Source organism: Lynx rufus, unplaced genomic scaffold (genome assembly GCF_022079265.1).
Source record: "Lynx rufus isolate CCGP_SWC_20201006 ecotype Redwood Valley unplaced genomic scaffold, mLynRuf1.p SCAF_14, whole genome shotgun sequence".
NCBI classification, from domain to species: domain Eukaryota; kingdom Metazoa; phylum Chordata; class Mammalia; order Carnivora; family Felidae; genus Lynx; species Lynx rufus.
In genome coordinates, this window is record NW_025814828.1 from 13,167,732 (window position 1) to 13,180,565 (window position 12,834).

Here is a 12,834-nt window from a genome sequence, read left to right on the forward strand (position 1 = left end):
TTAATTTCTAATGCCTTCTCCCTTTTCTGCGAAGGGCACCGCACCTGCTCCAGCATTCTAGGGAGAAATCACAGTTTTCTCCGCCCCCTGACAAGCGCCATACTCCAGGTGGGTCTAGATGTCTCCCTTCCCAGCCGGGGCGGAGAGCCAAAGGCACCTCTCCCAGGCTGGGTGGGCGCGCCAGGGACTGGCCCCCGCCCTCCGGGCCTGGGGAGTGCGGGCTGGGCAGGTGACCCGCCGCGAGGAGGGCGGCCCGCGGAGTTAGTTACCTGGCGGGGCGCGGGGCGGGGCGGACGGCGGGGGCGGGGCCGGGGTGCGATCCCAGGCTACGATTGGTCCGTCCCGCGCCTGTCTCCATGTGCCGCGCGGCGGAGGCACAACATTCAAGTCCGGGGGCGGGGCCGGCGCGCGCCGGGAGGAAACGGCAGCGCGGCAGCTGCGGGGCGTGGGGGCGGTGGCGGCGGCGGCTGCGGCCAAGGCCGAGACCGAGGCGGCGGAGACTGAGGCGAAGGCGGCGGTTGCCTAGCCGGTGACGGTGCTCCCCCGGACCCCCTTCCAGGCCCCATGGAGGCGGCGGCGGGCGGGGGCTGTGGCTCTGGGCCGCCTCTGCTGCTGAGCGAGGGCGAGCAGCAGTGCTACTCCGAGCTCTTCGCGCGTTGCGCCGCCGCCGGCGCCGCAGGCGGGGGCCCCGGGTCCGGGCCCCCCGAGGCCGCCAGAGCCGTCCCCAGCGCGGCCACCGCAGCCGCGGGCCCTGTGGCCGACCTGTTCCGGGCGTCACAGCTGCCCGCCGAGACGTTGCACCAGGTAAGTCCCCGCTCCTCTTGCCACTGACGGTCTGTGGGGACCATTTCTGTGGGGACAAGGGGGCGGGGTGGGGCGATGGGGCTGCCCAGGGACCTGGACGCCTCGGCCAGGTCGAAGTCGGGGATGGTGGCGACGCCCTTGTCCCCCGGGGAACACACCAGCCTCCTCCTCAGCTCAGGAGTGCTGGGTGCGCTCCCCGTCTTCTTCTCCTGAGACAGACTGACACTCCTTCCCCTCCCCCGGCCATTGCTGGGGCTCTGCAGCCGCCCAGACCCAAAGTTTGCCTTGTTCTGGAAGTGGTGTTTGTTTTGGCTGGTGTTTGGTTTAACCTCTGCTCGCTGCTCCTGCTTTTCCCTCTGCTGGGTGAGTGGAAAGGGGTAGGCGCCCGGGGTGCCTTGCTGGGATTTGAACTTGAAGTGTGTGTATGTATGTATGTATGTAGAGCAGGGGGCCCAGAACTGAATGTTGTTCGCCCTCTATACATGTAAACGTATACCCATCTATATGTATTTGCTTACTAACGTATTTCTGAGTTTTGGTATTAAACTGGAAAGCCTTAATAAGTTGCAGAGCAGGGACAAAGGGCTGCAAGAGGACGTTTGTCAAGGCAAAGCCAAGCTTACTGTTTAGGGCTAGAGATGGACCCCAGATGTTCACCATGGGGGACAGCTGTAGTTTCCCATCTTACTACTTGGACTTGAAATAGAACTGGAAAGTAATGTGTATCATAGCTACCTCCTTTTGACTGCTCTATACCTGGAAAAGGAGGAGGGGATAGTCCACAGCAGATGCTTTATTTTGTGCTTTGCTTGGAGAAGGACTACTTGGTAAGCATTATCTTTTGATGTCACCAGGTTTTCACAGTAAGATTCTTAATATCAAGCCTCAAACGTGAATTGAAGCTTTTTAAAATTATTTTTTTAAAGTTTTTAATTCCAGTAGTTAACATACAGCGTTAAATTAGTTTCATGTGTACAATATAGTAATTCAACACTTCCATACATCACCCTGTGCTCATCAGGACAAGTGCACTCCTTAATCCCCGTCACCTATTTCACCCCATCCCCCAACCCCCTCCCCTCTGTTTGTTTTCTATAATTTAGAGTCTGTTTCTTGATTTCTCTCTCCTTTTCCCCTTTGCTCATTTGTTTTGTTTCTTAAATTCCACATATGAGTGAAATCATATGGCATTTTTCTTTCACTTATTTCACTTAGCATTATACTCTCAAATGGAAAGATTTCATTCCTTTTTATGACAGTACGTTATATCTGTATCTCACATCTTCTTTATCCATTCATCAATTGAGGGACACTTGGGCTGCTTCCATATCTTGGCTGTTGTAAAGAATGCTGCTATAAACATTAGGGTGCATGGAAACGAAGCTTTTCTTAAAAGCAGTAGTTAGTATGAAAGTTAACATCGATTGAATATTTAGAGTGGGGAGTGGTATTTTAGAATCTAGTTCCACAGGATTAGTGAGGGTTTTATGGTTCACTTGCAATATCACTGTGTTTGTAAGGTTTGTTTTGTGCTTTATACTACTGGAGCATACATATGCCTATATGTTTGTGAGCATAACTTTAGCCATTCTGTAATCTTTGACCTTTTAGAGGGGATTTCTGAAAATGTAATTAGAATTCATAGAACTTAGCATGGCTGTTTATGCCTTAAAGAAGTTCTTGATTAGGGGCACCTGGGTGGTTCAGTTGGTTAAGTATTGGACCCTTGGTTTCGGCTCAGGTCATGATCTTACTGTGAGTTCGAGCCTCGTGTCAGGCTCCGGACTGACAGCATGGAGTCTGCTTTGGATTCTCTCTCTCCCTCTCTCTGTCTCAAAAAAACAAACCAAAAAACCGTAAAAAAAGTCATTGATATGCAGAAAGTTTTGCAGTTACCATTCCATGGTTGAGCTGAACTAGGTAGACAAAAAGTGTATTAAAACACAAACCATGGCCATTACTTGTGGCCCTCAGAATATTCCCAAGCATATAAATATATTAAATGCTGTTACAGCTTCTTAACTGAAAAAGGAATAAGTGATTGAGTCCATATAGCAAATAAATGACAGCAGGGCATCTGTTAAGGCTTATTTTGTAGTCAGTAATACATGGAATGTGGTAAAAGAAGGTGGGCATGTTAAATGTGAATGCGTTGGTTTACCGCTCCTAAGGAATTGGGGAGGAGGATTTCCTGGTGTTAGAATCCATGTTCCCTTGAGGTATATATGATTTAGAAAGAACCCAAGGCACAGTGCATTTGCATGAACGAGGTTATATTCTTTTTTTAAAAAAAATTTTTTTTTCAACGTTTTTTTTTTTTTTTTAATTTATTTTGGGGACAGAGAGAGACAGAGCGTGAACGGGGGAGGGGCAGAGAGAGAGGGAGACACAGAATCGGAAACAGGCTCCAGGCTCCGAGCCATCAGCCCAGAGCCTGACGCGGGGCTCGAACTCACGGACTGGACCGCGAGATCGTGACCTGGCTGAAGTCGGACGCTTAACCGACTGCGCCACCCAGGCGCCCCTAAAAAAAATTTTTTTTTCATTTTTTTTTTTTTCAACGTTTATTTATTTTTGGGACAGAGAGAGACAGAGCATGAACAGGGGAGGGGCAGAGAGAGAGGGAGACACAGAATCGGAAACAGGCTCCAGGCTCTGAGCCATCAGCCCAGAGCCTGACGCGGGGCTCGAACTCACGGACCGCGAGATCGTGACCTGGCTGAAGTCGGATGCTTAACCGACTGCGCCACCCAGGCGCCCCAAAAATTTTTAATGTTTATTCTTGAGAGAGAGATCTAATGAATGCCAAATGGGCAAGGGACAGAGAGAGAGAGAGGGAGGGAGGCGCAGAATCCCAAGCAGTCTCCAGGCTCTGAAGTGTCAGCACAGAGCCCGATGCGGGGCTTGAACCCACGAACCGTGAGATCATGACCCGAGCTGAAGTCAGATATTTATCTGACTGAGCCACCCAGGCGCCCCATGAGGTTATATTCTTGATGTCTTCTGCTTGCAGAAGACTGTTTCAGATATTGGCAAAGGGGGAGAGGCCTAGAAGTTTTCTTGCAGTAAATTTCTCAGAGCTTTAAGCTCTCTTATTCAGCTCAGCAAAACAAAATACATCTTCCCCATTTACCTAACAATTGCAATTATCCAGTATTCTTCATACAGGTGAAAATTAACATCAAAGGCATCCTGGACAGGGAAATGTAATCAGAGAGATTCAAACAAAGCTAGCAGCCAGTAGCCACCTAATTTTTACCAACCATTTTGGTGGGGTGGGGTGTGGTGTGGCATGGCATGTCATATCTTGATGTGTGTGTGCGCGTGTGTGTGCTCCATTTAACTCAATTTGCATTTCCCCATGAGTGTATTAGCCATTCTTTAAAACAAATGTGGACGTTTTTAGCCTTTCCCTTAAACAGGAACTTGTAAGTTCAGAATTAAGTGGACCAACAGGTATAACTGCTCAAATCATGGCGCTACCATCCCTGGTAGTTTCTATGGTAACAGCCAGATTATTATTTTTTTAATAAGCATACAATTAAGATTACCATAATGAGGGGCGCCTGGGTGGCTCAGTTGGATAAGCGGTTAAGCATCTGACTCTTGATTTCATCTCAGGTCATGATCTCATGGGTTCCTGAGTTCAAGCCCCATGTCAGTTTCTGCACTGATGGCTCGAAGCCTGCTTGGGATTCTGTCTCTCCCTCTCTGTGCCCCTCCCTGCCTAGTGTTTTTTTTTTTTTTCCTTCTTTCTCTCAAAATAAATAAACTTAAAAAAATTGCCATAATGTTTCAGGCAGGGCGTAAGTCTTACCCGGAGTAAGTGTTTTTCAGAAATACTTAATTTTTTACTGGGCGCCTGGGTGGCTTAGTCGGTTAATTGTCCAACTTCAGCTCAGGTCACGATCTCACAGTTCATGAGTTTGAGCCCCACGTTGGGCTCTGTGCTGATAGTTCAGAGCCTGGAGCCTGTTTCCTATTCTGTGTCTCCCCCTCTCTTTGCCCCTCCCATGCTCACACTCTGTCTCTCTCTGTGTCTCAAAAATAAGTGTTAAATTTTTTTTTAAATACTTAATTTTGTAAAGTAAAAATAAACTATACCTGTTACTTGTCATGGAAGTGAGTTATCTTAGGGATTTTTTTTCTGTTGAAATATATATATATATATATGTATATATATACATATATATAAATTAATTTTTTTCAGAGCAGTTTTAGGTTCACAGCAAAATTGTGGGGAAGGCACAGAGAATTCCCATGTATCACCTTCTAGCACACGTGCACAGCCTCCCCCATTATCAACATCCCTCACCAGGTTGGTATGTTTGTTACAATTGACAATGAGATACCATTATTGCCCAAAGTCCATCGTTTGCATTAAGGTTTGCTCTGGGTGTTGTACATTCTGTGTTAAAAAAAAAATATATATATATATATATTTATTGGGGTGCCTGGGTGACTCAGTCGGTTGAGCATCTGACTTCAGCTCAGGTCATGATCTCATGGTTTGCAGGTTCGAGCCCCATGTTGGATTTTGTGCTGGCAGCATGGGGGCCTGCTTTGGATTCTCTGTCTTCCTCTCTCTCTGCCCCTACCCCACTTGTATTCTCTATCTCTCAAAAATAAATAAACATAAAAAAATTACTAAAAATATATATTTATTAAGACTTAATTTTTTAGAACAGTTTTAGTTTCATAGCAAAATTGAGGGAAAGGTACTTAGTGTTTCCATATACACCCTGGCCACACACACATACTGCCTCCCCCATTAGGAATACTCCCCTCCAGAGTAGTACATTTGTTACAGTTGGTGAGCCTACATTGACATATCAATAATCAACTAGAGTCCATAGTTTACATTATGGTTCACTCGTGGTGTTGAACATAGTATGGGTTTGGACAAATGTATAATGACATGAGTGTGTACAGAATAGTTTCACTGCCCTAAAAATCCTCTTTGCTCTGCCTAGTCATCCCTTCCTTTTATGCCCAACCCCAGGCAGCCACTGGTACTTTTACTGTCTCCATAGTTTTACATTTTTCAGAATGTCATATAGTTGGAAAAACACAGTATGTAATTTTTTCAGATAGGACTCTTTCATTAATAATATGCATTTAAGATTCCTCCATGTCTTTTCATAGCTTGATGGCTCATTTCTTTTTAGTACTGAATAAATACTCCATTGTCTGGATGTACCACAGTTTATCCATTCATCAACTGGAAGATGTCTTAGTTGCTTTCAAGTTTTGGCAGTTATGGATCAACTTGCTATAAATATCTGTGTGCAGGTTTTTGTGTGGACTTCAAGTTTTGAATTCCTTTGGGTAATTACCAAGGAGTGTGATTGCTGGATCATACAGTAAGAGTATCTTTAGTTTTTTGGGAACCTGCCAAACCATCTTCTGAAATGGCTGTACCATTTTGCAATTCCTCCCAGCAATGAATGAGAGTTCATGTTGCTCCACATTCTCACCAGCATTTAATGATGTCAATGGTTTTGATTTTGACCGTAGGAATGCCGTGATATCTCATTGTTGTTTTAATTTGCAATTCCCTAATGATCTGATGTTGAGCATCATGTCATATGCTTATTTGCCATCTTGAATTATATTTTAATGCATTATAGTAGCCTATTTTAAAAAAGGCCTTTTGGTCTTTACTTTTAGAGTATTATTTAAATTTTTAAAAAATGTTTATTTATTTTTGAAGGAGAGACAAAGACCGAGCATGAGTGGGGGAGGGGCAGAGAGAGATACACAGAATCCGAAGCAGGCTCCAGGCTCTGAGCTGTCAGCACAGAGCCCGATGCAGGGCTCCAACTCACAAATGGCGAGATCATGACCTGAGATGAAGTCGGATGCTTAGCCGACTGAGCCACCCAGGTGCCCTTAGAGTATTTGTATTCATGTGCTGATTTATTTTAGAAGCCAGATTCCAGTACTAGTTGAAAAATGTTAGAACAAAACCCTTTAAAATTAGAAAAAGAAAATATGGCTATCTGAGTAACAGTTTTTAAGACAAAGAACTACAAATGTTAGAGTGATTGGTTTCTCACTTGGGAAGTATTTTATTGGTATTCAAAGGCCAGCATTTCACTAGAAGGTATAGGGTAGTGTGGTGGGAATCAGGTTTAGGTTTGACATGTATTTGAGTATTTTTTTTTTTATTAAAAAAATTTTTTTTTTCAACCTTTATTTATTTTTGGGACAGAGAGAGACAGAGCATGAACGGGGGAGGGGCAGAGAGAGAGGGAGACACAGAATCGGAAACAGGCTCCAGGCTCTGAGCCATCAGCCCAGAGCCTGACGCGGGGCTCGAACTCACGGACCGTGAGATCGTGACCTGGCTGAAATCGGATGCTTAACCGACTGCGCCACCCAGGCGCCCCCATGTATTTGAGTATTGATTGCACATAACTTCACAGTTCTCGGTTCTGAGGTTACAGCAATGAATCAAACACAAATCCCTGTCTTCATGGAATTTACATTCCAACGTAAATGTTTTTTATTCTTCAGTTTATTTGATTATGAGACATTTTAAAATATAACCTTTAGAGGGCACTTGGCTGGCTCAGTTGGTAGAGCATGTGACTTGATCTAGGGGTGATGAGTTCAAGCCCCACATTGGGTGTAGAGTTGACCTAAAAAAAAAAAAAGAGGGGCATCCGGGTGGTTTAGTCAGTTAAGTGTCCATCTCTTGATTTCAGCTCAGGTTGTGATCTTGGGGTCCTGAGATCAAGCCCTGCCTTGGGCTCTGTGCATTGGACTCTGCACTGGGCATGGAGCCTGCTTGTGATTCTCTCTCCCCCTGTTCTTCTGCCCCTCTCCTCCACTCGTACATGTTCTCTCTTTCAAAAAAAAAAAAAGAAAGAAAAAAGGAAATATAACCTCTAGAAATAAAATATCTACCTTAACTAGCAAGTATTGTATTTGATGAATTTAAACTATATAGACTTATATAAACTATATAGACTTACATAAACTTATATAAACTATATATAGACTTCAATAAACTATACAGACTTATTTATAACAATTTTTAAATGTTTACTGTATTTTTGAGAGGGAGAGAGACAGAGACAGAGTATGAGCAGGGGAGGGGCAGAGAGGGAGACACAGAACCCAAAGCAGGGTCCAGGCTCTGAGCTGTCAACACAGAGCCTGATGAGGGGCTTGAACCCATGAACCGTGAGATCATGACCTGGGCTGGAAGTCAGACACTCAACTGACTGAGCCACCCAGGCACCCCTATATAGGCTTATATCTTTCTGTTAGTATAATGTGTTAGTCTCGGGGAATGCTATGCATATTTGAAGTAGTCATAATTTGTTTTCATTTTAATGATAGTTAACTCTTTTGTTTTGAAATAGTCTGTTTTTTAAATTGGGATATAATGAACATGTAACATTATATATTAAATATCTATTATATAAAAATGCAAGTTTCAGGTATACAATATGATTCGATATTTTTATATTTTGTGAAATGATCACCACAGTAAATCTAGATCTGTCACCACACATAGTTATAAATTTTTTTTTCGTGTGATCAGAATTTTTATGACATGCTCTCTTAGCAACTTTCAAATATACAATATCATATTATTTATAGTCACCATTTTGTACATTACATCCCTATGACTTACTTATTTTATAACTGGAAGTTTGTACCTTTTGATCACTTTCACCACCCCCTCCCCGCATCTTCTGTATTTATGAATTCAGGTTTGTTTGCTTGGTTTTAGATTCCACATGTAAATGAGGTTATATGGTATTTATCTTTCTCTGACTTGATAGTTAACTCTTAGACATAAAACACTGCTGATTCTGTAATACCAGGGGAAATCATTGCATTGGAAAAAGAAGCCAATAAATAATGTCTGGTTATTTAAGCAGCTTTGATTGAGGTAAAGAAGTAAAACAAAGCTGTTAGAGGTAGGGGATTTTTAAAAAATTCCTGGGCATGGACTCAGCTTTGGGAAGAAGTCGTATTTAAAGGTTGTCTTGTAATTCATTGAAGCAACTGTTTAATCATTAAGGAAAACTGTAGGGTAAAAGACAAATTCTTGTGAACTTTTCCCCATTGTTAGACTATTAGCTAGAACTATTTTTTAAAAATGCTAATAAAGCAGTTTTCTATTTTTGCATCTTTATATCATATCCCTTTGTAACATACACTGGAAGGGGATAGAGGCCAGAATACTAAAACAGTAACTAAGAATGTATGCTGTTTGAGATAGTAATTCTTTTTTTGTAAAAAAGAAAGAATGCCAGCAGATATAGGAAGTTCCAGAGCCAAACCATTGTTTCGTTAAAAGAGGGACATTTGGGGCGCCTGGGTGGCGCAGTCGGTTAGGCGTCTGACTTCAGCCAGGTCACGATCTCGCGGTCCGTGAGTTCGAGCCCCGCGTCAGGCTCTGGGCTGATGGCTCGGAGCCTGGAGCCTGTTTCCGATTCTGTGTCTCCCTCTCTCTCTGCCCCTCCCCCGTTCATGCTCTCTCTCTCTCTGTCCCAAAAATAAATAAAAATTAAAAGAGGGACATTTGCATTATAGTTGCTTGTTGACTCTTTTCTAAAAAAATACTTGAAGAGTGCAAAATTTAGAGGATTACCCAACAAATCAGTAAAACCGTTCATTTAGTGTGAAGGTTTCCTGTGACCTCCTTCTCTGGTCCCATCCTCCTCCCTCCCAGCCCCAGAGGTTACTGTTGTCCTGAATTTGGTGTGCATGAATTGAAAAAAATGTTAATACTTTTATTATATGTGTATATATCGTGTGTGTGTATAGTGTGTGTGTATGTATGTCACTAAAACAATATATTGTTTTGTATGGCTTTTCAACGTAAAATTAGGAGCATCGTACTCTGTAACCTTCTGCAACTCGCTTTTCCTCTCATTGTTAGGTTTTTGGGATTCATCTTTGTTGACACATATAGCTCTAGTTCGTTTATGTGTCCTTTTTAAAAATCTTCATTACTTATTCTTGCAATGACTCATCATTATGGTGCTGTAGAGGCCTTTATGCCTAAGGAAAATAGGTGGCATTTTTATTTCTATAGAATGGCACATGACTTGGGGACTGTACTAAATGCATACAAATATTAAAAGCTTCTTTATAGGCAGTGAAATACACACTGATATTCTTTTTTAAAAAATTTTTAAAAATGTTTTTATTTATTTTTGAGACAGAGACAGAGCATGAGCAGGGGAGGGGCAGAGAGAGAGGGAGACACAGAATCTGAAGCAGGATTCAGGCTCTGAGCTGTCAGCACAGAGCCCAATGAGGGGCTTGAACTCACAGACTGTGAGATCATGACCTGAGCTGAAGTTGGACGCTTAACCGACTGAGCCACCCAGGTCCCAATACACACTGATATTCTTAAATTTTTTAATGTTTGTTTGTTTTTGAGAGAGACAGAGCGTGACTGGGGGAGGGACAGAGAGAGAAAGGGAGACACAGAATCCGAAGCAGGCTCCAGGCTCTGAGCTGTCAGCACAGAACCGGACGCGGGGCTTGAACTCAGGAGCCATGAGATCATGACCTGAGCCAAAGTCAGACGCTTAACCGACTGAGCCACCCAGGCTCCATTGTTTTTAATGTTTATTTTTGAGAGAGAGAGAGAACGCGAGCAAGTAAGGGGAGGGACCAAGAGAGAGGGAGACACAGAATCTGAAGCGGGCTCCAGGGTGTGAGCTGTCAGCACAGGGCCAGACGTGGGCCTCGAACTCATGAACGGTGAGATCATGATCTGAGCTGAGTTGGTCACCCAACTGACTGAGCCATCTAGGCACCCAGGTGCCTCATTTTTTATTTTATTTTTAAAAAACGTTTGTTTATTTTGAGTGTGTGTGTGTGCGTGCGCGTGCATGAGTGGGGGAGGGGCAGAGAGAGAGAGAGAGAGAGAGAATCCCAAGCAGGCTCTGTGCTGTTTGCACAGAGCCTGACTCGGGGCTTGAACTCATAAACTGTGAGATCATGACCTGAGCTGAAATCAAGATTTGGACGGATGTTCAGCCAACTGAGCCACCCAGGTACCCCTCATAGTGTTTATCTTTAAAGTAGGAACCTGGGAGTGGTCAGGCGAAGGGAACATGGAGAGGTTTAATATGGGCAGAAAAGGTATATGTGGTCTTTGGTCAAATGGCAAGACTGAATAATGGTTCCATACAATCGAGCTAGTGGCAGAGAACGTGTTTGAGACTGATTTAGAATAATTGGACAAACCAACAGGGAGATTGGAAAGGCAGCAAAGTGAAGACTAGAAATACAAGATGGGGGTGCCTGGGCTGGTTCTGTTGGTGGAGCGTGAGATTCTTGATGGTGAGGTTGTGAGTTCAAGCCCCGCATTGGGTTAGAGATTACTTAAAAAATAATGTAAGATGGATTTGAATATTGGCCTAGTTTCACATGCATAACTGGGGACTGTCCTACTTTAAGGGTATAGAAAATTGGTTGTCAGGAAATGTTGAGTTGTTTCGTTAACTGTCAGTAACTTTTTAAAGAGGGTTTGGCTCCTTTCCAGATTATTTTCAAAATTTCTCATTGTTTTGTAAAGGCAAGTATCTAGGGTTTTATATTTATATCATTCTGTTCTTTTTTTCCTTTATTTTCAAGATTTGATTTTAAGTTTTTTTTTTAAATGTTTATTTTTGAGAGAGAAAGAGAGCACTAGCTGGGAAGGGGCAGAGAGGGGGTGGGGGCGGAAAATCTGAAGCAGGCTCTGTGCTGACAGCAGAGAGCCCAATCCAGGGCTCTAACTCATGAACTGATCATGACCTGAGCTGAAGTTGGACGCTTAACCAACTGAGCCCCCCAGGGGCCCCTACATCATTCTCTTCTTGAGTACATGGTCTTTTGGTGGACAACTAAGTCCATTTAGGCTGCTATAGCAAGTATCACACAAACTATAGAACTATGAAAAATCTGTAACTGAAGATGGAATTGCTTACATAGCATGATCCAAGACCTTGTTCACTTAAAGCTCTGTTACCAGTTGATCAGTTTTGTTTTCTCTGCCTGCTATATAACAAAACTGCTAGAAGGGAAATAACATCTAACATGTATGATTGCAATATGTCATGCACTATTATAATAAATATGACTTTATCTTAAAAAAGCAAAAAACAAAACAAATACTACGGATTGGGTGGTTTATAAACCACAGAAATTTGTTGCCCAAAGTTCTGGAGGCTGGTAGTCCAAGATCAAGGTGCCAGCATGTTTGCTTTCTGGTGAGGGGTCCCTTTCCTGGTTCATGGCTGGCACCTTCTTGCAGTGTCCTCGCATGGTGGAAAGGGGTAGGGATCTCTCTGGAGCCTCTTTGGTAAGTCATTAAATCCCATTCATGAGGGCTCTACCCTTATGAGCTAAGCACCTCCCAAAGGCCCTACCTCCTAATACCATCACATTGGGCATTAGGATTTCAATATATGTATTTTGTGGGGGACACACATTCAGATCGTAGCAGCAACTAACCAGCTTGGGTTGCTCAGGACTGAGGGGTTTCCTGGGGCATGGGACTCTCTGTTTTCAAAGCTGGACTGTCGCAGCCAAATTGGGATGGTTGGTCATCCTCTCTGTTGGTTACTGCATTAATTATCTATTGCTCTATAATGACTTTGCATAAATTTAAATTGCACCTTAAAACAACACATATTTATTATCTCATTGTTTCTTTTGGTCAGGAGTCCTGACATGGCTTAATTGGGTCCTCAGCTCAGGATTTCACATGCTGAAATGAAGGCATTGACTGGGTGGCATTCCTTTGTGGAGCTCGGGGACATCTTCCAAGCTCATGTAGTTGTTAGTAGAATTCAGTTCCTTGTGATTTTAGGACTGAAGCTTTCAACTACCAGAGGCCTCCTGCAGTTCCCTGCCACATGACTCTTTCCACAGGCAATTCATAATATGGCTGTTGGCTTCTTTAAGGAGAGTCTCTTTCTCCGGTTGGCTTAGAGGAGTGTGATCCCTCATCGCCTTTTGGTGGACAACTTTTGTTTCTTGTTTAGAAGCAAGTCACAGGTTTTG

General features: G+C 43.5%; 1 protein-coding gene across 1 annotated transcript in view; it reads left to right on the top strand.

The window, feature by feature from the left end:
• Positions 1–564: 564 nt before the first annotated feature.
• REPS2 (RALBP1 associated Eps domain containing 2) overlaps positions 565–12,834 on the top strand; it is a 218,407-nt gene continuing 206,137 nt past the window's right edge. Inside the window, exon 1 of the mRNA XM_047076346.1 lies at positions 565–804. Coding sequence (XP_046932302.1) covers positions 565–804 — 240 coding nt within the window. The remainder of the gene's footprint in view (positions 805–12,834) is intronic.